This window comes from Dendrobates tinctorius, unplaced genomic scaffold (genome assembly GCF_039654945.1).
Source record: "Dendrobates tinctorius isolate UK_male_01 unplaced genomic scaffold, ASM3965494v1 ptg000394l, whole genome shotgun sequence".
Classification (NCBI taxonomy): Eukaryota; Metazoa; Chordata; class Amphibia; order Anura; family Dendrobatidae; genus Dendrobates; species Dendrobates tinctorius.
The window spans coordinates 323,146-346,648 of record NW_027362060.1 but is presented as its reverse complement, the minus strand read 5'-3'; the positions used below and the strand labels follow the sequence as shown (position 1 = coordinate 346,648).

General features: G+C 42.2%; 1 protein-coding gene across 4 annotated transcripts in view; it reads left to right on the top strand.

Moving 5' to 3' along the window:
• The window catches only part of GRTP1 (growth hormone regulated TBC protein 1), a 96,594-nt gene extending 73,701 nt beyond the window's left edge, over window positions 1-22,893 (top strand). For all 4 annotated transcript variants that reach the window (XM_073563538.1, XM_073563539.1, XM_073563540.1 and 1 more), the window contains 2 exons: window positions 11,435-11,620; window positions 20,879-22,893. In XM_073563538.1, coding sequence (XP_073419639.1) covers window positions 11,435-11,620; window positions 20,879-20,968 — 276 coding nt within the window. In that variant the 3' untranslated portion in view covers window positions 20,969-22,893. The remainder of the gene's footprint in view (window positions 1-11,434; window positions 11,621-20,878) is intronic.
• Window positions 22,894-23,503: the final 610 nt, after the last annotated feature.

The window sequence follows — 23,503 nt, the reverse complement described above, 5'->3', positions numbered from 1 at the left end:
AGAGAACAGGAGCTGCCGGGTGCTAGGAGACCCAGTCAGCATTGCTGTGCAGCAAGGAGGCTACATTTTCCCTAAATAGGGTAAAAAGAATACCGTAATTGAAATTACATCCAGGTCTTTTGTGACCTTTTATGAAGGGCACAATATGTGAAATAAATGAAGAAGAAAAATAATAATGAAAGAAAAAGAAGGTAAAGACTAAATAGTGTCAACCCAAATTGCTTTTACTAGATCCAACCCTGTTGAAGAAAAAAAAATCTGAAAATAATTGTTACAGAAAGGAGAACACATCTTTAAAGGGAACCTGTCACCACTTTTTTTGCCTACCAGCAAAAAACATCAGTTAAAGGGAATCTGTCACCCATTTTTAGTGATATCATGTAAAGATATCACCCAATTGTGCGTCCCATAAGGATTCTGTTAGGGCTTTTGACTCCCCCCGACCCCGCACCTTTAAGGCATAGATACCTTTTTTTATTTTGTTGGGGATGTATGTAAATCGCCGTGGTCCGGTCCGATGGGCGTGGCTTAGTCGTCCCGTCGTCCCACCCCCCCTTCGGCTTGCTGCACGTAAATCACAGATAACGGATACCCTTCCGGGGCATAGACCGCGCTAGAAAATACCAGCGCATGCGCAGTAGCGATTATATGCTTCGCCCACAGTTGGGCAAAGCAGACTGCGCAGGCGCCATAGGCTTTACAATGTGCAAGCGCGGAAACCAACGTTATCTGTGATATTCACAGATGAAGATTACTTGCAGCAAGCCGAGGGGGGGGGTGGGGAAGAAGGCGACTAAGCCATGCCCATCGGACCGGACCGCGGCGATTTGCATACATCCCCAACAAGATAAAAAAGGTAATTATACCTCAAAGGTGCGGGGTCGGGGGAGTCAAAAGCCCTAATAGAATCCTTATGGGACGCACAATTGGGTGATATCTTTACATGATATCACTAAAAATGGGTGACAGATTCCCTTTAACTGATGTTTTTAGCTGGTAGGCAAAAAAAGTGGTGACAGGTTCCCTTTAAAGATGTGTTCTCCTTTCTGTAACAATTATTTTCAGATTTTTTTTTTCTTCAACAGGGTTGAATCTAGTAAAAGCAATTTGGGTTGACAGTTACTTTATTTAGTCTTTACCTTCCTTTTCTTTCATTATTATTTTTCTTCATTTATTTCACATATTGTGCCCTTCATAAAAGGTCATAAAAGACCTGGATGTCATTTCAATTATTCTTTTTACCTTATTTAGGGAAAATGTAGCCTCCTTGCTGCACAGCAATGCTGACTGGGTCTCCTACCACCCGGCAGCTCTTGTTCTCTTCCTAGACCCAGGGATCCTGTGGACCACTGGTCCAAAGGAGATGGTGCCAGTATTAAGACAAACAATTGGGTGATATCACTAACTATGGGTGACAGACTTCCTTTTAATTCGGTATCTGCTATGCATTCCACAACTACTTCTGAAACCCCTGACTCACCATGTATCACCCATAAAAACCTTTTTGTCACGCTCTGTATGGTAATGTGTTCGGTCTGGTCCAATCTGCATTGCCTCCATTCCCTCACTCCACCCCTCCTCAACTTGCTGTATGCATTCTTTGCCATGAATATCGGAGATCGCGTACAGATTTAACGCATGCGCATTGAAATGGTATCTCACACGTGCGCAGTGTGCGTTGCCCAACTACAGGCAAAGCCGAAAAGCAGTAGTGTGCATGCGTGTCCTTTGCCTTCTGTGGTGCCATGTCTAATCATTGTTGGCAGTGTGCTTTAAATACCATATGAAGCTATGTGCCGGATATGAGGGGGGAGGAAGAGCGACTGCGTGTAGTAAAGCAGCCAAAATGAAGTTTGAGACACTGGGGTGGCAGCGCATGCGCAGTAATGCCTATGTGTCTGGGGTTCGGGCGCGTGCACCATGCGAGCGTTCAGGGAGAGGCTTGGAACACAAAACCGAGGCGCATAGCTGATACCAAGTTAACTGTTTTTAGCTGGTAGGCAAAAAAGTGGTGACAGGTTCCCTTTAAATGCAATTTAGTGTTCTTTTGTGGTTATAAAAAAAAAAAAAAAAGTGAACCACACTTTTTTTTATTTTTATTTTCCCACCAATATTGCCCAATATGTGCCAAACAAATAACGAGAGTATTACAATGACATAAAAATGAAGCCCCATGTATCCTGGAAGAAAAATCCAAAAATTATTTGAATAGCTGAGCAAGAACATTTTTTTACAGCTATTTTAAACTGCATGAACAAAAACTTCAAGTGGCACTTTAGAAATGAGAGTACATGGCCTGTTCTTGAGCTGATTAAAAGTAATGTTTCTGGGTTATAGTTTAAAAATTATTCCCGTTAGCACTGATGACAGTGATCTGACTTGAATGAGAGAGTATGTACTGCTTTACACCTGGCGGCGTCCACTGAACTTCTGTTGATTAGCCGGCTTGTTTTGATGTCAAGTGCATAATGCCACAATAAAGACATCTGGTTTGCTAATGAAAAGAAGGCCCAACAACTGGCCGCCACATCGTTCAGCCGACAGCCATCTACGGTAATCTGTATGGTCCGCTTCAGATTTGATCTTCTTCCAATATTCTTAGTTTGGCATTTATGCCAATTGGATATCCTGAAATTAAATGTTTTAGTCATTCATCATTTGTATATAGTTGTTTGGTTTTTTTTTTGGTTTTTTTTAAGACCCTTTTTTCCCTTTTTTTTTTTTTTATGTCATGTGGTTTTCACTGACATCTTGAAAACGGTGCACGTGTTTCCTAACTTTTTCTTTTTTTTTTTTTTTTTGTGAAATCAAAAATGTTTGGTTCATTTTTTTTTACTTTGACCAAGTATTTGCGACTTTTTCTTCAAAAAGTTGGAGCGTTTTGTAAAATGGCACAAACATTGTGTCAACATAACTAGCAGACATTGAAATTCACCCTGGGGGTTACATTTGTAACAAGTTTTCAGAAAAAAAAAATTGCAATTGGTGAATCGGTCTAAAGCACAGATGTCAATCTCCGATATACAAAGGGCCAAAATTAAAAACTTGGACAAAGTCATGGGCCAACCTTGGTATTTATAAAAAAAAAAAAAAAAAAAAAAAAGGGAAAAAAGTTTAAAAAAATAAATCACAAAAAGCTGTTTTGACGCTAAAAATGCAGCATTTGCGATTAAAATAAAGCTACACAAAAAAGTACACATTTGACATGTTGCGTCCGGACTGACCCAGTCTATAAAACGGTCACCTTATTTGTTTTGCAAGGTGAACACAAAAATTTGAATTAAAAAGGGAACAAAAAGTCAACAGTAAAAAAAGGTATAAATGAACTCCAAATCGTCCTGCAAAAACAAGCCCTAATATGGCTCATTCGGGCAAAAAATGTTACAGCTCTCAGAATATGACACTGCAAAAACAAATTAATTTTGTAAAATATAGTTTTTAGTCTGCAAAGCATAAAACAATATAAATATGGTATTGCTGTAATTGTACTGACCCGAAGAACAAATCTGTCTTGTCAGTTTTACCGCATGGTGAGCAGTGCAAAAAAAAGATAAAAACAATAACTGAATTGCTGATTTTTTGTTCATTCTGTCTGAAAAATTTCGATGAAAAACATACAGCTCTGGTACAGCTCTATTTGCCGTAAAAGTTACAGCTCTCAGAATAAGGTGACAAAATAACTATTTTTTTATAAAAAAATAATTTTTACTGTGTAATGGCAGCAAAGAATTAAAAAAAAAAAAAAAAAACCATAAAAATCTGGTATTTCTGTAATCACATTGACCAGAAAAATAAATGTGCCTTATCACTTATACCACACGGAGCACAAAAATAAAAATAAGAACTATTTTTGTACTGCTGTCTATTTGCTCATTCTGCCTCCCAAAAAAATCGGACTAAGGCTTGGGTCACATTTATCTTCCACTCTGCTGATTGCTTATGTCGGGGTTTCTGTGTAAATCAAACAATACCACAATTCATACAAAATTCCTAACTGAACCACTCACTTATGAGGCAGGATGGAGTCACTTTGGACTTTGTCGGGTCTCTGTTCCGGCGAGGTTCCATCATTGTAGGTGTCTTTTTAGTGTACAAATATGGTTGACCACAGTTCTGTGGATGCCTAAAACGTAGTATACCACCAAAGATGCCAAACTGAGTCCAAAGTGTCTCTAGCTGCCTCATTATGGTAGGTGACTCCGTCAGGGGTTTGAATCCTATTTTTGTGGGATTTACATGGAAACCCCGATGTACGTACTCAGCAGAGAACACAAATGTGATACCAGCCTTTATACTGAAAATGATCAAAAATGTTATGTACCTCAAAATGTTACTAATAAAAACCCTAATTTATTCAGCACGAAACCTGTCCCCACTCAGGTCCATAATCTGTCACTGGAAAAATGACACGTTTCCAATACCCCCTCAAACAAAACCTAGTGAAATCTGCACGTCCAAATGCCCACCTCCTTCTGAGCCCCACTGTGCCCTAACAACATTAAGCATGTTTGGCACTACTGTAGCGGGGAGAGCCCAATTAACAATTTACAGGGGTGCATGTCACCAGAAGCACTAACTGGGCACAATGTATGGAGGCACTACAATATATGGGGTCTACACTGTATATGGGCACTAAATTGGCATATCTTCAATTGAAAATTTCACAATGGGTATCCTTTTGGGGGTTTTCTGCTGTTCTGGCACTCTAGGGGCTCTGCAAATGTCGCCAGCAAACTATTCTAGCAAAATCTGTGCTCCAAATAGCGCTCCTTCCTTCACAGCCCTGACGTGTGACCTAAAAATAGTTTGACATCACCGCGTTTGGGAAAAATTGCGTAATAAATTGTAGGTTCCATTTTCACCCATTAACCCTTGTGTAATTGACAGATTTGTAGTAAATACCAAAATTAAATTTTTTACCACTAAAATGTTATTTCCGCATCCCAATGTTAAATTCTGTGATTCATTTGTAGGTTCAAAATACTCACTACGGCCTTAAATGAATTCCTTAAGCAGTGGAGTTTCCAATAAGGAGTCACCTTGGGGAGCTTCTGCTGATCTGGTACCTCAGGTGCTTGGCTAATTGGGCCCACAATCTATTCAAGTAGAATCTGCTTTCTTAAAGCCAAGTAGCGCTGCTTCCTATCAGATTCGTGCCATGTGTTTAGTACAGTAGTGTACAATCCTATATGGGGTACTGCCACGTTCAGTAAAAATTATATAACAAACTATGGGATCCTTTTTTTTTTTTTTTTTTTTTTTTTCCTATTGCCCCTCTTGCAAAATTATACATTTGGTGCTAAAACCGTATTTTAGGAGAAGAAATGTACCGTAATTTTTTTATTTCACATCTAAATGTTATAAAGTTTTGTGAATCGTCTGTAGGTTAAAAATGCTCAGTACACCCCTAGATTAATTCCTTGAGGGATCTAGTTTTGAAAATGGGACGGAGTTTCTGTTGTCTTGGCATGTTGGGGGCACTGTAAATGCGACATGGCATTCCTAATCTATTCCAGTCAACTTTACGCTCTAATCAAATGGTGCTTTATCCTTTCAGAGCCATGCCATGTGCACAAACAGAGGTATTTCATCATATAAGGGGAAACTTCGTGTTTGGAAGAAATTGTGTTAAAAATTACCAGGTCCAATTCTCCCTATTAACCATCGTGAAAATGACAATTGTGGGGCTAAGGCTGGTTTCACATTAGCGCTTTTTAAGCGCACGCACGGCCGGGGGTAGCTCCGCCCCCGAGCCGGCTCTCTGCCCGGCGTGCCCGCCCCTTGCTTGTAGCGCCGCCTCCTAGCGCACAGCGGCGCCTGCGATCGGCGCACCCTATCTTTAGCATAGGGTGCGCAGATCGTGCGCAGGCCGTGCGCTAGTTGCACTTTGACCTGCGCTGCGCACTTTTGACGGTGCGCCGAGCACGCCGAAATCCGAAAAGTTTGATTTTGGCGCGCACGGCGCACCGTCAAAAGTGCGCAGCGCAGGTCAAAGCGCAACTAGCGCACGGCCTGCGCACGATCTGCGCACCCTATGCTAAAGATAGGGTGCGCCGATCGCAGGCGCCGCTGTGCGCTAGGAGGCGGCGCTACAAGCAAGGGGCGGGCACGCCGGGCAGAGAGCCGGCTCGGGGGCGGAGCTACCCCCGGCCGTGCGTGCGCTTAAAAAGCGCTAATGTGAAACCAGCCTAAGACAACACTTTAGCAGAAAAAATGTAATTTTTGTTTTCACATCCACATTTTAAAAAGTTCTGTAAAACACCTACTGGTTAAACAGCCTCGCCACACCCCTAGATGAATGTCTTGATGGGTATAGTTTCCAAAATGGGGTCACTTGTGATGGTTTCTCCTGTTTTGATACCTCAGGGGCTATGCAAATGAGATGGTTTCTGCAATCTATTCAAGTCAAATTTACATTCCAAATACTTGTTCCCTTCCGAGCTCTGCTATGGGTTCAAACAGACATTTTTGACTAGACGTGGGGTGTTGCCACGCTTAGAAGAAAGTGGGTAACAAATTTTACAGTCCACTTTTTCATGTTGCCTCTTGCAAAAGTTAAAGATTTGGAGCGAAAGCAACATTATCGTGAAAAAAAATTTTTTTTCAATATAAAGAATATAATGCTATCAAATTATGTGTAGCACATGTGAGTTCAAAATGCTCACTATACCCCTGGAAAAAATCCTTGAGGGGTGTAGTTTTCAAAATAGGGTTACTTGTGGGCGTTTTTATTCTGTTTGGGTGCCTTGGGGGCCATGCAATTGTGAAAAGGTTGCTCGCAATTTGTTTCAGCCAAACGTGTGTTTCAAAATTCAAATGGTGATCCTTCCTTTCCAACCCCCACGTGTGTTCAAACAGAACTTTTTGACTACATGAGGGGTATCACTGTGTTCAGAAGAAACTAGGTAGCAAATTGTGGAGTTGTTTTTTTTTTTGTTTTTGTTTTTATTTGTGCTATTCCTTGTGAAAGTGAAGCAATTGGGGCTAAAGTAACATTTTAGAGTAAACCTTACAATTTTTTTTTTTCCATTCAACTTTGCATTAATTCCTGTGTAGCACTTGAAGGATTAGACAATTTCCTGATGCCAGTTTTGAAGTATTTGAGGGGTGGGACTTTTAACCACTTCACCCAAAACCTGTTTTAACCTTTCTGACTAGGCCAAATTTTACAACTCTGACCAGTGTCCATTTATATGGTAATAACTGGAATGCTTCAACGGATCCCATTGATTCTGAGAAATTTTTTGTATTTTTGGTACTTTGTACTTCATATTGGCTGTAAATTTTTAGGCTGATCTTTTTATGCCCGTAAACCAGATATTTACCGTATATCACACAAAATAGTTAATAAGATTTGCCACGTGTCTTATTTACATCCACATCATTTTTTTAAACATAATTTTTTTAGAAGGGTTAAGTATCAGCAATTTTTCAACAAAATTTACAAAACCAATTTTTATGGGACCACATCACATTTGAAGTGACTAAGGGTGGTTTCACACTAGCGCTTTTTAAGCGCACGCATGGCCGGGGGTAGCTCCGCCCCCGAGCCGGCTCTCTGCCCGGCGTGCCCGCCCCTTGCTTGTAGCGCCGCCTCCTAGCGCACAGCGGCGCCTGCGATCGGCGCACCCTATCTTTAGCATAGGGTGCGCAGATCGTGCGCAGGCTGTGCGCTAGTTGCGCTTTGACCTGCGCTGCACACTTTTGACGGTGCGCCGTGCGCGCCAAAATCCGAAAAGTTTGATTTTGGCGTGCACGGCGCACCGTCAAAAGTGCGCAGCGCAGGTCAAAGTGCAACTAGCGCACGATCTGCGCACCCTATGCTAAAGATAGGGTGCGCCGCTAGGAGGCGGCGCTACAAGCAAGGGGCGGGCACGCCGGGCAGAGAGCCGGCTCGGGGGCGGAGCTACCCCCGGCCGTGCGTGCGCTTAAAAAGCGCTAATGTGAAACCACCCTAAGGGTCTTGTATGATGGAAGATACCCAAAAGTGACACTATTTTAAAAACTGCACCTCTCAAAGTACTCAAAACCACATTCAATAAGTTTATTAACCCTTCATGTGGAATTCATGCAATGTGAAGGAAATACATGAAAATTTTTACTTTTTCTCACAATAAATGATTTGGCCCCAAATTTTGAATTTTCACAGCAGGAGAAAGTGCACCATAAAATTTGTTGTGCAATTTCTCCTGAGCACACAAATACCCCATATATGATGGAAATCTTCTTTTTGGGCACACAACAGGGCTCAGAAGATAACGAGCACCAACTGAATTCTGGAGTTCAATTTTGGTTGTAATAGATTGCGGATGCCATGTCACATTTGAAGAGCCTGCCAAAACAGCACAAATGCCCACAGATGACACCAATTTGGAAACTACACCTCTCAAGGAATTCATCTAGGGGTGTGTTGAGCATTTTTAACCTTCAGACGATTCTCAGAATTGCATAACATTTGGCTGAATAAATGAAAAATTGCCCTTTTTTGCCTTGGCCCCAAGTTTTTAATTTTCATAAGGGATAATAGGAGAAAATGAAAAACACAATTTGTTATGCAATTTTGAGTATGCCAAAACTACTTATGAGGCGCTCTGCAATGCTCAGAAGGGAAGACGCTCCATATTGAAGTTTGGATTTTGCTGGTTTGCTGATGCCATGTCACATTAGCAGAGCCCCTGAGGTGTCAGAACAGCAGACACCCCCCTCCCCCATAAGTGGCTGCATTTTACAATCTACACCCTCCAATGAATTCATCTAGGGGTGCAATGAGCATGTTGACACTACATGTTACTTACAGAATTTTATACCATTATGCGGTGAAGAAAGAGAATATTTTTACCACTAAAATGTTGTAGCCCCAAATTTTTAATTTGGGTAAGGGCTAATGGGGAAAAAATGGACCTCACAGTTTGTTGTGCAAATTCTGTGTGCAAATTCCTACGCGTAATTGGAAAAGTAGGAAATACTTTTCAGGCACAGTACAAAGCTCAAATATACATAATTAGTCCATATAAATTATTGAAAACCAATGCAAGATATAAACAAGGCTACCTACTGAACTGGACAGACACAGGAATGTTATGGTTTAAAAATACATATTTTATTATTTTACACGAAATGTTTTTTTTCTATGTGATGACAAATCAAATTATAATGATGCCTCTAGCCAAACAGATCACATTTGATTCCAGCTCTATATAGGCACAGTATATATCAAAGCTACACAATGTACGACTTTAGAAAAAGTTCTTATATGGGCTAATCCATGATAAATATAACCGTGTTAACACAGACACATGATAAAGCAGTAATTAATACACTAATGCAAAGTGCTACATTGCCTAAGTAAATTAAGTGTATAGCAGCAACAAAATTACCAAATAAATTAAAGTGCTAGTGCTACAACAAGTTGTCAAAATGCCACCACACAATCACCAGATCATGATTATATATAAATCGAAATAAAGTGCCTAGTGCCACATGTTTTATAAATATTGTCTGTATAATAACATTATTTTTACATTTGTTTGTTTCAAAGGACCAAACCCAATGGCCAAAATGCATATGACTAGTGTTAACAATCACAATAAACAGAAATGCCTATATAGAGATTCATTACCTGATGAGGGGAATCGCCTGGATCTGGGTTTCTAAAGTAGTACATTGTGTAGCTTTGGTATATACCTATATAGAGCTGGAATCAAATGTGATATGTATGGCTAGAGACATCATTATAATTTGATTTGTCATCACATCAAAATAAAAATTTGTGTAAAAATATTTATCTTAAAACCATAACATTCCTGTGACTGTCCACTTCAGTGGGTAGCCTTTATATACAGTACAAAGCTCAGAAGGGAAGGAGTGCCATAATACCGTGCAGATTTTTTTTTTGTTACCATTTTATGGAGCCAAGAGCCCCTGAGGTGCCAGAGCAGCAACCCCTTTCCCCCCCGAAGAATTGACCCCATGAAAAAATGTAATAAAATATTTATATTTACAAAAAAGTGAGGGGTCTACTCACTTTTGTGATATACTGTAGATCCTGCAAAACCCTAAAGGAATAGGTTTTGTAAATTCTTGAAAAAATTTAGAAATTGCTACTAAAATTTTAACCCAACATCCTAAAAAAAAAATAAAATGGTGGTTGAAAAATGATGCAGATGTAAAATAGACATATGGGAAATGTTTTATTAATTATTTTGTACAGCATGACTAACTGATTTAAGGTTATAAAGATTGAAAGTTTGGAAATTGTGAAAATATCAGAATTTTGGCCAAAATGTTGAAAAATTAGCAAATAAATGCAAAACACATCGACACAAACATACCAATAACACAAAATACAATGTGTCATGAAAAAACAATCTCAGAATCACTGGAATACTTGTAAGCATTCTAGACTTATTACCACATAGTCATACTGGGCACATTTCACAAATTTGAACTGGTCATTAAGGTTAAAATTAGCACCGTCACTAAGGGTTTAAAATTTTAAGAGAACCATTTGGGGAAGGCCATTTGCTGTTCCAGCCTGGCTATATCCCAGTGCACAAAGCAAAGTCCCTAAAGGCATGTTTAGTATGTAAAGCTATCTTCATCCTTGAAATAGCCTTAACCTCAATCCAGTCAAGATGAACTACACCAGATATTGCATGCCAGGCTGTCTTGTCCAACATCCATGTCTAACCTCACAAATTTTTTTTCTGGATGAATGGGAAAAATTCCCACAGGCACACTCCAAAATCTTAAAGCAAGACATCCCAGTAAAACTGTAGCTTTTTTAGGTGCATTCCATATAAATGTCTATACATTTAATTTGAGATATCCTAAAAGTGTAAAGACCCCTTCTCGCATAGCGAGATCGCTAGCGAGATCCCTGAAGTGTCACCGATTTTTGTGACGTAACAGCGACCTCGCCAGCGGTCTGTCTACATGTGACACGCAGCAGCGACCGGCCCCCCCTGCTGGATATCGCTGATCGTGCTCGAATGTCCTGGGCCATTTTTTCATCGTCGGCATCCCGCTGGCCAGTGCGCATCACTGTGTTTGACGAGCGAACTCGTTGACGACGCAGAACTCGGGGACGCAGGCGGGAATCGTCTGAGTAGCTGCTGTGTGACAAGGTACCTACCACCGGCGAGGTCATTACACGGATCGCCAGATCGTTGCTGCGTCGCTGAAGAGATCTGCCTGTTTGACAGCTTACTAACGACCATTTAGCGACGCACCAATGATCCCTACCAGGTCGTATCATTGTTGGGATCGCTGGTGCGTCGCTAAGTGAAACGGGACCCTAAGTGTCATGTGTGCGTATGCAAATACACTTGTCAAAACAGTGTAAATGAAGAACTGTTTCGGCTGCCTGAAAAGAATGATTGGCTTTTTGTTCATGTTGTTCTATACTAAAATCGATTGGTTTTCTATTCCACAGACTGTATTACGCATCTGGGACTGTTTATTCTTTGAAGGATCAAAAATTCTTTTTCGTGTGGCCTTAACACTAATCAAGCAATACCAAGCTTACATTTTGGAAGCCAAAAATTTTCCAGATGTGTGTGATAAGTTCAAAGACATAACAAAAGGGAAGTTTGTTACAGAATGTCATCTCTTTATGCAGGTATGGGAATATCATTAGATCACAGTATATTTTTGTTTTCTAATATTAGTTACAAAGCCAATTATCACTCACCTTCAGATAATTTACTAAAATGTGATGCAATAAGAAAGGGGTTTTTGAAAAATTAAAAAACAAACCATAATAGAATGCTTTTCACACATACATGGTTCAATCCAATAATAGACTGTACTGTATCTCTTAATTTCTATAGTTGTCTGTGGTTTCTCTTATTTCTTAGGTGCTAATCCACCCTAAATAACTGTCGTTTGTGAAGTTAGTTAACCGTTTGAGCAAACACTATGAAAGAGTATGATGGTGAATAGATGATCATGGCCACACAAAATAAATAAAAGCGAAACTCTGGGGGCAGTAATTCTTTAATTTTGGTCCCTCAAAATATGTTTCAAAAGTGCCCTGTAGACTATAGGGGCCTTCAACACCACGAACTGTAACAAAACAGCCCAGTTTTCTGACATCCCAGAGTGAGCTATTATTTGCTGAAACTGCACTTCACTGTCTTTTTGTTCTGTCCACCAGCCACATGGGTCTCTGCCTCACTTTGTCAGCTTGCTCCTGCATTTAGACCAGAAATCGGATAGCATGGCGTATGAAAGAGAATTTTTGAGAATGTATCACTCGATCGTGCTGCTGAAACAGAGGCAGCAAAAATCTAGACACTGGCTGTATTGCAGCTGTAGATTTTTTTTTTTTTTTTTTGCTACAGGTGACTTTGACTGCAAAACAGGCGTTGCGGCCAAAGATCACTGTGATACTTCTACACTGCAATGCAATATAAGTGAATGGGGTCTTTTTTGACCTAGAATACCACAGCAAGCAATTTGCAAAGAATCAGACTGTTTGATTTTTTTTTTTTTTTTTGTAACTTGTTTGTCAGTTGCTGTACTGTAGGTGTGGTGCCCCTGAGGGTTCAGTCGCCACAGAGGTACTGCACCTCCTCCTGAGGTGTAGTATCCCACTCCTCAGGTAAGATGGTAACACCTGACTAGACTCCAGCACCTACATCCAGCACAAACACCTTAGAGCAGCAGAGCACCCTTTATGGCTGCTGCTTTGGTTCATGAAGGGTGGTGGGTGGAGCTTAGATTACACTAGAGGGGAAAGCTGACAGGAAGTTAGGTCAGAATCCCCAGAGAGGGGGGGGGGGAAGGACAGTTCCCCCACTGGGGGAAGGAGGGAGAGGACATAGATGCAGCAGCCTCCTGTGAGCTGGAGCTGCTGGCATGGAAAGAGGAAGAAAGAAGGATCAGTTGTTCAGAAGGAAGATAGATAAGAATGGAACGTGAGGAGGAGAGAGACTAGGGCTAGAGCGGAGCCCTTCTCTAAGTTTAATGCGCCAAGGCCGGGCACCGGTAGCCGAGGCTGTGTGTGATACTAATGATCCTACAGCAGAAACCGGAGGAATAGAAGTTGTGACCACTTTATTCCCACCTAAGACTCGAACACACAGCAGCAATGTGTGTGAGCCAGGACATGATGGTATGGAGTCCCCGAAGTAGGCTACAGCTGCCTGTAATGCGAATGGAGTTATAAGTATCAGCAAGAAAGAGGAACTTGAGTGTAATTCATACCTACAAGTTGTAATGATCAACGTGTGACTGGACACACCGCTTCCAGCAGGGCGAATTTATATGACACACGCGACCCTGGATACACCGCCTCCAGTAAGGCTAATTTAAATAATAAGACGTGCAGCCGGATACACCGCCTCCAGCAGGGCGAATTTAAATAATAAGGGGAAACGCCAGGGAAACAATTACAATGGTGGGCCCTGCGATAGGGAATGGGGACGTGGAGACCTCCTGCACTCCCCTGAGTCAGTGTCTCTACACTCCTACTGATCCCTAGGCCGGTTCCACACTCGGCGCCTATCTGGATACCTTTAAACCCTAGCTCGCCCTGCACCTACCCCTTTCTAGTGAAATGGCTGGTGCAGAGACTAATCCCATCACTGCACTGAAACACACACAAAGGAAAGACACAAACAGGGAAACACCACTTAGCTTTGCTCTGTTTCTCTTTCTCCCAGCAACAGAGTCCACCACCAGAATGCAGCTTTCCTCCTGAATAGCTGCCACCAAGCTCTGTCAGAGCTGCAAGGAAATCCCCTCTGACTCCTTCCACACCAGGACTCTGACTGTGCTGCAAGGAACTCTCTCTAGCTCCTTTCTCCACCAAGGATGGTTGGAAATGAACACTATCACCAACCAGTGAGAGCACATGACACACCTTAATAGTTAAGCCAGAGGAATCACACCTGTTAGTGATTCCCGTGTAATAATGCTAACCACCACCGGGGGCACACTAGAACAAAAGACACCACTGTGTAATAATCCTAAAGGCCACCGGGGGCAAAAACAAACTTAAGCACACAGCTTAAGGAAAAAAAAGGTTGCATGTGCTTTTACCTGTCATCATACAACCTGGATCATGACACAAGTACTTCAGATTAGCGCTAGAAAGGAGACGTTCAGAAAAGGCACATTTGGAAGGGAGTGCTGGAAAGATGTATATTCCATCTGCCTGGGAGTTGGCTGAGCCCCTGACCCTGGAGGACACTGCAATGAATCGGGCATCTGTCTATGCCAGAAACGCGAGTATAGTATCGGAACTGCATTCAGCTGTGTCATTGCCTTCTTCCTTCGCCAACCTACTCAGCACCGCTACATCTCTGTGCCTAACACTACATAATCTACCTCGACATCTACTACTGCTGCCCTGGTACTACAGCTCTGCCTATGGAGAGCTATTACATCTTTTGCTGCACCACACCATCTGTCCCAGAGGATCTGCACTGCAGCGCTGGTCCCCTTCTGACCAAATACCACAGGTGGCGTCACAAACTATCTACCTATAAACTTTATTGAGCTTCATTCCACCTATTTTTCATGGACGCCCGGGTCACCGCCGCTGCGACACTGGCTCGGTATTGAGTAAATCCCCCCCCACACTTGCCCTGAGGGTGATCCATAGGGGTTACAATGTGACCCATTCATTTCACTATTGTGCTGTGGTATAGAAATGACATGGTAATTTTTGGCCGCATGTGTTGTGGCTAAAGTCACCGTGTAACCCTAGCCTTACACTGGAACGCTGCTGTTTTTCAGAAAACATACAAGTTGGCCAGGAACCATACGTTTATTATGACTAATCTGAGGCTAGTCCCTGGTTTCTTTTCCCCACCCTCTTCCCTAGACTGACTGGTCTCAACCTATGTTTTTCAGTCCAGGTGAGCAGGGTTTGCTGAAGTTACCAGACACCTGCCTCCGAATAATATCTTAATCTCCTTGTCGTTATACCTGCGTTTCAAAGCAGGTTTTCTCTGAAACCCCATAGTCTCACAGTACATCAAAAAGTGATGGTGGCTCAGTGGTTGGCACTGCAGCCTTGCAGCTCTGGGGTCCTTGTTCATATTCCATCAATGACCACATCTGCAAGGCGTTTGTATGTGCACCTCTTTTTTGCGTGGGTCTCGTCCCACGCTCCAAAGACGGACTGATATTCACTGTCCCCATTGGGGCTCACAATCACTATGATTTCTGTGAAGCGCTATGTAAGTGAGTAAAATTAAATAGATAAAACATACACAGCTGCCTGTATTTCTGGCATGAATCTGACCAGCTGACAAGTTCCCTTTATTTATATTTCCTGAACTCGGGACAGGTGTTGGATGCCGCTCACAGAGCTAGCATTTTTTAATCTAACACACAATGCATTAACTATACCATGATGCTGAAAAAAATCTTGATGTAGATAATTATAACTGGACACATAATACAGCAAAAGGTGTCATATTTGTCATGTTAGGAAATGCTGCATTTATATGTTAAAACGCTTATTATAAGGTTGTAGACACAACATTGAAAATGCAGTAATGACATGATGGCCTCTAATTTCAATTGGATATTGCTGGTTTATTGCCAATATTAGATCATAGAATTGAATATCTGTATGTGAATGAAGGGGTGTGGTGGGCCTTGAGGAACAGTAAATCAGGGAGTTTTTAAAGGGAATCTGTCACCCATATTTAGTGATATCATGTAAAGATATCACCTAATTGTGTGTCCCATAAGGATTCTATTAGTGCTCTTGACTCCTCCCGACCCCGCATCTTTGAGGCATAAATACCTTTTTTATCTTGTTGGGGATGTGTGCAAATCGCTGTGGTCTGGTCCAATGGGCGTGGCTTAGTCGCCTTCTCCCCCCCCCCTCAGCTTGCTGCACGTAATCTTCATTTGTGAATATCACAGATAATGTTGGTTTCAGCGCTTACGCACTGTAAAGCCTCTGGCACCTGCGCAGTATGCTTTGCCCTACTGTTGGCGAAGCATATAATCGCTACTGCGCATGCGCCGGTATTTCCCAGCGCGGTCTATGCTCCTTCATGTGAAGACTTCCGGGGCATAGACTACGCTGGAAAATACTGGCGCATGCGCAGTAGCGATTATATGCTTCGCTCACAGTTGGGCAAAGCATACTGCGCAGGCGCTGGAGGCTTTACAATGCGCAAGCGCGGAAACCAACGTTATCTGTGATATTCACAGATGAAGATTACGCGCAGCAAGCCGAGGAGGGGGGGTGGAGAAGGCGATTAAGCCACGCCCATCAGACCGGACCGCGGTGATTTGCATACAGCCCCAACAAGATAAAAAAAAGAATTTATGCCTCAAAGGTGCGGGGTTGGGGGGAGTCAAAAGCCCTAATAGAATCCTTATGGGATGCACAATTGGGTGATATCTTTACATGATATCACTAAATATGGGTGACAGATTCCCTTTAAGTCTGTCTTGTCACAGGCTGCTGTTCCTCTCTTAAATTTTAACCTTTCTGTCTACCCTCCATCCCATAAAGATGACCTTTTCATCAATTGAACATGTTAGACTAGCCACATCATGGAATAGTGGCTGCAGAGTAAAACATAGTTGTTTTTTTTTATCTTCTAATTTCTCCTCTCTGTTGCCGAGATATTTGCTTTTAATGTTTAGGTTACAATAGCTGTTAAAATTCAAAGATTTAAAGTTGAGTCTAAGAGGAATTACCAGAGATTCTTAACCAGGGTGTGTACTTCCCCTGCATGAAGCTGACCAGTCATAAGAATGCAGCACCATATAAGGGGGAAAAAGAACATGCCCAGAATAGACTAGATCAGGTTCCTAACTGTAAGACATGCAATGACAGTCTGCTCTCCTCACTGGTTTCACTGCAGAGTTGTGTGTAATTTAACCTCTTAATGACCACCAATACGTCTTTTTAATGACCTGAGATATAAGAGAATAGCATCCTCATACATGTAACAATCCAGCATCTGTCGGCTGTACACTATAGCTGACAACTTGTTGCATTAGCCATGGTCAGTATTGGCACCGTTCATATGTTTAATCCCCTTAGGCCTGTTTGACACTTCCGTTTTTTCAAATCCGTCAAAATCCGTTGTTTTCCGTCAAAAAACGGATCCGCCATTTTTTGCAGGATCCGTTTTTTTGGTCCCATAGACTTCCATTACGGTTACCGCGGATCCGTCAAAAAAACGGATCCGTTTTTAAAAAAACGGATCCGTTTGCATCAGTTTCCGTCAAAAAAACGGAAACGGATCCGTTTGGCGGACACAAAAACGGAAGTGTGAAACAGGCCTTAGATGCTGCTGTCAATAATGACTATATCATATAACTGGTTAACAGAGTGTGGGGTCTTCCTCTTTATCCCCATTGCGCCCTCAGATCATGATTGTGTGGTCCTGATGTTTGCGATGGCAGTTCAGACTAAATAGCAGCCTTTGACTGCCAACTATAGCGGCCTGTTCAGACGTTAGCAACATTTAGGCAGTAAAAATACTTTTTCTTTCCTGCCATGATGCTTTGCATTAATTCCTGAAAATCAACTGAAGGTTAAAAAAAAAAAACTACCTGACTGCAGTTTTCAATATGCTGAGGGGTCTTTTTTTAAAATGGTACTACTTTTGGGAGTTTTCCATTATGTAGAACCCACCAAAGTCATTTTAAACCTGGATAGGTCACAAAAAAAAAAAAAAAAAAAATTTTTGTAAATTTTCCTTGAGAAAATGAAACATTGCTGCTACATTTTTAAACATTCTTAAATTCTAACAAAATAAAAGGAGATTTTACAAATGGTGCTGATGTAAAGTAGATGTGAGGGAAGTGTTATTTATTAATGTTTTTCTGTGGTATGACTATGTAAGATAACGAGCAGGAACGCGGGATGCAGTGATGGTATGCAGGCAACAGAGCAAGGGTTAACAGGATTTATTTACAGCAGAAATACTCCACGCAGGGAGATGTAGAGTTAAACAGTATTAAAGGTACGGTACAATATAATGGTTCAAATATTAGCTAACAAATAAGGAAGTCCTACCTCTGCAGCTTCTGCTGCGTACTCAATAGTGCCGACAAAGCCGGGTGCTACGCCTCCTCCTGGAGGTCGCTGTAGGCGTTGGTCCGTCTTCTGGTAACAGTGGTCGGTCTCTGGCACCTTCCACTGCCCCTTGTCCATATATCAACCTGGCTAATTAAAGGCACAGGCCACAGTCCTGTATGAGACCAACGTGGCTCCTCAACTATTTCCACTAGTAAAGTACGGTCAAAAATGTCAGGGCAACTATCTACTGACCCAGTCAGGGCACAAGTGTCAGTCTGGTATACAGTCTCTCTGTGTGTCGTACTCACGGTCACATAGGGCACAGCACCCGGGTCTCTGGCAGTCACTGGACACACACTGTACGTCCCACTCCCCTGGTCCCCACTGTTGGCGGCGGGCGGCGGCGGAAACTTGTCTGCGTGGCACTGCTCTGTGTGCACGACTCTGCACTGCTCCGTATGACTCTGCTCTCTCTGGCTCGGTGGCACACGGCTCTGCACTCTCTGGCTCGGTGGCACACGGCTCTGCACTCTCTGGCTCGGTGGCACACGGCTCTGCACTCTGGCTCGGTGGCACATGACTCTGCACTCTCTGTTTTGCTGCTGAGCACACAGCTACTCAGCAGAGCGGTCCTGGTCTCTCTCTTCAGGTGCAGCACTGCCTGTCAAGGGGGGGACCTGTGTGCATTGCTCACCAGTCTCCTGTGCACTGCTTTCCGCGCTGTTCCCCACCGGCGCCAGACTGCAGTCCTTCACATGCTTTTTCCTTTTATCTCCCTGCTGCTGCGCGCCCTTTACTGGCTCTCCCCGCCCCCTCCTGTCAGCAGGAAGCTCCGTCTCCCTAGGGCTTCCCCCAGGCTTCAGGGGAAGGTTCGCCCCTCTCAGGCTTCCCCCCGGGAACAGAGGATGCAGTCCCTTCAGTTCCGGACCTGGCATGCAGGTACACGGGGCAGCACGGTGGATCAGTGGATAGCACTACAGCCGTGCAGCGCTGGGGTCCTGGGGTCAAATCCCACCAAGGACAACATCTGCAAGGAGTTTGTATGCTCTCCCCGTGTTTGCATGGGTTTCCTCCGGGTACTCCAGTTTCCTCCCACATTCCAAAGACATTCTGATAGGGAATTTAGATTGTGAGCCCCATTGGGGACAGTGATTATAATGTGTGCAAAACTGTAAAGTGCTGTGGAATATGTTAGCACTATATAAAAATGATTATTATTATTACCCGCTGTCCGGTCTATCTCCTTACAACTACTGTATATGGGTTAACGGGATAATCATTCAATTTGAAAATTGCATTTTTTTTAATTTGTCAAATTTAATGATTTTGTTTTTCATAAACAAACACAAAACATATCAACCTAAATTTACAGTTATCATAAATTTTATAATGTGCACTAAAACACCCCAAATCACTAGGATTTGTTAAAGCATTCCAGAGTTATTACCACATATAAAGTGACCCTGGTCAAATAAAAAAAAAAATGGCCCTGTCACTAAGGGGTTAAAAAAAGGGGGGAATATAGGGCATAGCTGAGTGTGAGTACTTACACCTTTCATCTCACAGCACTCAGTGTGGGGGGAAGGGCAGTACAAGAGAGCTGAGCTATGTCTGATTATAAAAGAAAAAAAAAAGCTTTCAACTCTCCTCTCATAATTTTGTCAGTTCTGCTGTGCTGCCCCTCTCCCCCCACACTGACTGTCCTGAGATGAAAGTTAAAAGGTTAGTCTATCTCTGCTTTACTCCCCACATTTGGAATCGCACACAGTTCTGCAGTGAAATAATCATCTTTATTTTTATATAGCGCTAACATATTCTGTGGCGCTTTACAGTTTGCACACTTTATCACTGTCCCTAATGGGGCTCACAATCTAAATTCCCTATCAGTATGTCTTTGGAATGTGGGAGGAAACCCACGCAAACACGGGGAGAACATACAAACTCATTGCAGATGCAAGGCTGCAGTGCTATCCACTGAGACACCATGCTACCCAGGATCTCAGGGGAGCAGACTACCTGTCATTAGATGGCTTGGAATAAGAAACCTCTGCTATAAGCTTTTGTAGGGGATTGTTTTTTTCCTCCATTATGTTCTCGCCTGCTTATAATTGGTGAAGCTCATGCAGGGAAAGAAGTACACACCCCCTGAGCTAAATCACTGGCAAAGCCTGCTTGGACTTAAAGGGGTTGTCTGGTCAAAACCAATAAGTCTGCAGTCACTCTGTGTGACTGCAGACTTATGAATCAAACCATCGCACGCACAGTGCTCTGTGGGGATTCACCAGTTTCAGACCCCGGGAATGAAGGGTATGTATGAGTATTGCATACCCCCGGCCAGTGGTTGGGGCCGCTCGCCATCCACTTGAATTGAGCCGAAGCCGGGGCCCTCCTAATGACATGGACAGCCAGTGGGCGTGTCCGACTAGAGGGTGCGGCCTCACTCCATACAAGTGTATGGAGAACGAGGCCGCGCCCACTGGCCGGGGACTATATATAACTCTTACATACCCCACAGCGTGCAGAGGGGATTTATAAGCCTGCGGTCACAGAGTCACTGCAGACTAATCGGTTTTGACCAGACAACCCACGATTATAACCTAAACTTCGCAAATTAATGTCTCTGCAACGAACAGGAAAAAATTAGAAAAATAAAAAGTTTTATTAAGTTCTACAGCTACTATTTTTTGATGTGGCCAATTTAACAGGATAAAATTGGTGAAGAGTCCTCTTTTTTTAAAGGTTATGTCTCTGACTTATGATGCTTAGTTGTATGAAAGCTGTATTACTTTGTGGTATAAAAAAAATCAAGATTGTGCAACAAAAAAAAATTTGGTTCTTATATTAAAACACAATGTTTCTTTATTGCAGAAAATCTTCATCGAACCTGGAAGTTTATCACGAAATACAATCTTAAAACTGAGACAACAACGACGTGCACAGCTACTTACTCAGGAATAATGGACTTTTGAGAGTAACAAGTGACACATTCCTTCAATAATTGCACTGAAAAACCATTCCATGTCTGTTGCAGCATATTGTACAAAGTATGTTGTATTCTAGACAGTGAAAGGTTAGAGGATTTCCACCCAAAACCTATATTAGTGAATCCAAAGTTGGAGCAGCAGCCAGAGTTAAATTTTCTGCTTCTTTAACTGACAAAGTGACATTTTTGCATAGTTCTGTTGAGCCCATCAGTAACTGCACCAATACTAGTTGGAAATGATAGTGTAACTAAATGTAAGTGTGCTTGAAATGGTTAGAACTGAGATCAGGTCCAAGTTTGGTACCTCAACCACCCTGGGAGTGTTTCCCGCAGTCTTTGATGCTAGCTCTGCAGAAAAAGAAGAGTCCCTGTACTGTCACATTGATGATCTGGCTGGGAACCCAGAAGTCCTACTTCCTGGCCATGCAATTAATGTGATCAATGGTGAATCTCATGGTGGCAACAAGCTGGCGATGCAAGAATTAATGATTCTGCCATTTGATCCCTCCAGCTTTAGGAAGACCATATGCCCTGGCACTAAGGGTTACTACAATCTAAACAACATAATCAAAGACAAACCTGGAAAGAATTCCACCTGTGTTAGCGATGGGGATGGCTTTGCAAGTTCCCTTGAACTATTATTTATTTTTTTCTTATTATTGATACTCTGTTTATAACATTTTCAAAGTTAAAATGCAATTTGTGCAACATCAAAACAATAACCTATTAGAACAAGGCATGTGTTTTTATGAATTTTACTCTGATGGAAAGTAAGGATTGGATTCAAATCCTAAGATGACACCAGCAAATACTTCACCCCCTGACTAGGTGGTTGACCTGTACAAGAGTTTAATTTAAAGAGTGCTCAGTTTTTTCCATTGAAGAACCATTTGACCTGGATGCTGGGCTGCATGGTCAAAGTTCATCATGTAGGGTCAAGTAGTTAAAGATTATTTGACTGTAACCAACTTGTAAAGAATTGAGAAGGCCTGCAACTGAACTCTTCAAAAGATCAACCAAATTATGTTGGTTACTGATTATCTGCAGCCATGCTGGCTGGCTGTGAGCAACAGCCGGGGAGTAATTGTCAGCTAGAGAAATTGAAGACCCTATACTGGATAGGTAAAAACCAGTGCTCCATGTAGATCTAAGAGACTTGCAAAATACAGCTAGCTGCCTTCAAAACATGCCTTTTGGATCCTCTTCAGTTCTCAGCTAATACTTCAGAAATCCAGTAGTCAACGAAGAAGAATCAGATGGGTCACTTAACCATCTTTATGTGGTTGCTGTAAATCTAGGAGTGTGCAGGAACTGGCAGACGGCCTTCATTGCTGTAGAGGCCATGATCACCCCTAAACTTTGCTGCAGTAACTGTAGGGTACACACAAGCCTCTTCCTCGCAATCATGCAGCTTCTGACTTTCCAATCCGAGAAGCTAAATTGTTATGGCCTCGATCTCTTAAATCTGTTTTACATAGTATGATCTTGTCTTGTGTAGTGTCGGGAGACTATGTAACAATTAATGTGCAAAATGAAAAATTTAGTTTTTATGAACAGCAATTGAACTGTTTTGAAGGTGAAAAAAATAATTTGCAGGTATCGTAGATCTAATCATTGCTGCTATTAAGTTACAATTTGTTTATGTAGCCGATTTTAACATTTTGGGTGGAAATCTTCCCCCACCCCATTCTCCCAACAGGGCACAGACTGTTAGCACAGGCCATTGGCTTACCTTTAAGTGCATAAACACTCCTCCTTTTTTATTGTAATTGGTAGACCTGACCTATCAACTTGTTTTTCAAATTCCTATAGAAATAATAAAGATGCAATCAAAACAAAACTATATTATCTCATGAACTACTTGTCAGTTAAACTTTTTAATAAACTATTTATTACTTTCTGTGTTGCAAAATGTTTGTAAAGTTAAACACTTAAAGGGAATCTGTCAGCAGGTTCAACCCTGCTAATCATTTATATAGGCATGCAGTTTATAGAAAGATTTAATACATTGATACCTTTTTGTATGTGTTATGGATTTCTCTGCACGAACTCATCACATGTTTTTCTTAATATGTAAATGAGGTGTTCAGATCTATGGGCAGGCTATAGATCTACTTGATAATCTGCATTTATGGTTCAGTTCTGTAGTTGACACCTTCTCTGTATGTAAATCGATCCCCCTCTCGGCATGTGTGACGGGAGTCTCTTTTGCGGAAATCTCAGGGGGTGGACAGATCGCTGGTCTACTTCCTTATGAGCAGAGTTGTGTACCTTTCGGTACAGACACCACTCAACTTGCTGTTTTTCTTTGGGGAACCACACGTGGCTGAGCACTGCGCAGACTCAAGGAGAGTGGAAATCTGTGAACCCCCTCACCCACAACCCTAGAGAGACCGATGTCACACATGTTGAGAGGGGGTTGATTTACATATAGAGGAGATGCAGACTATAGAAATGAGCTGTGGACGCCGATGCTATGGGTAGGGCTGGACTGGCAATTCTGGCAAATG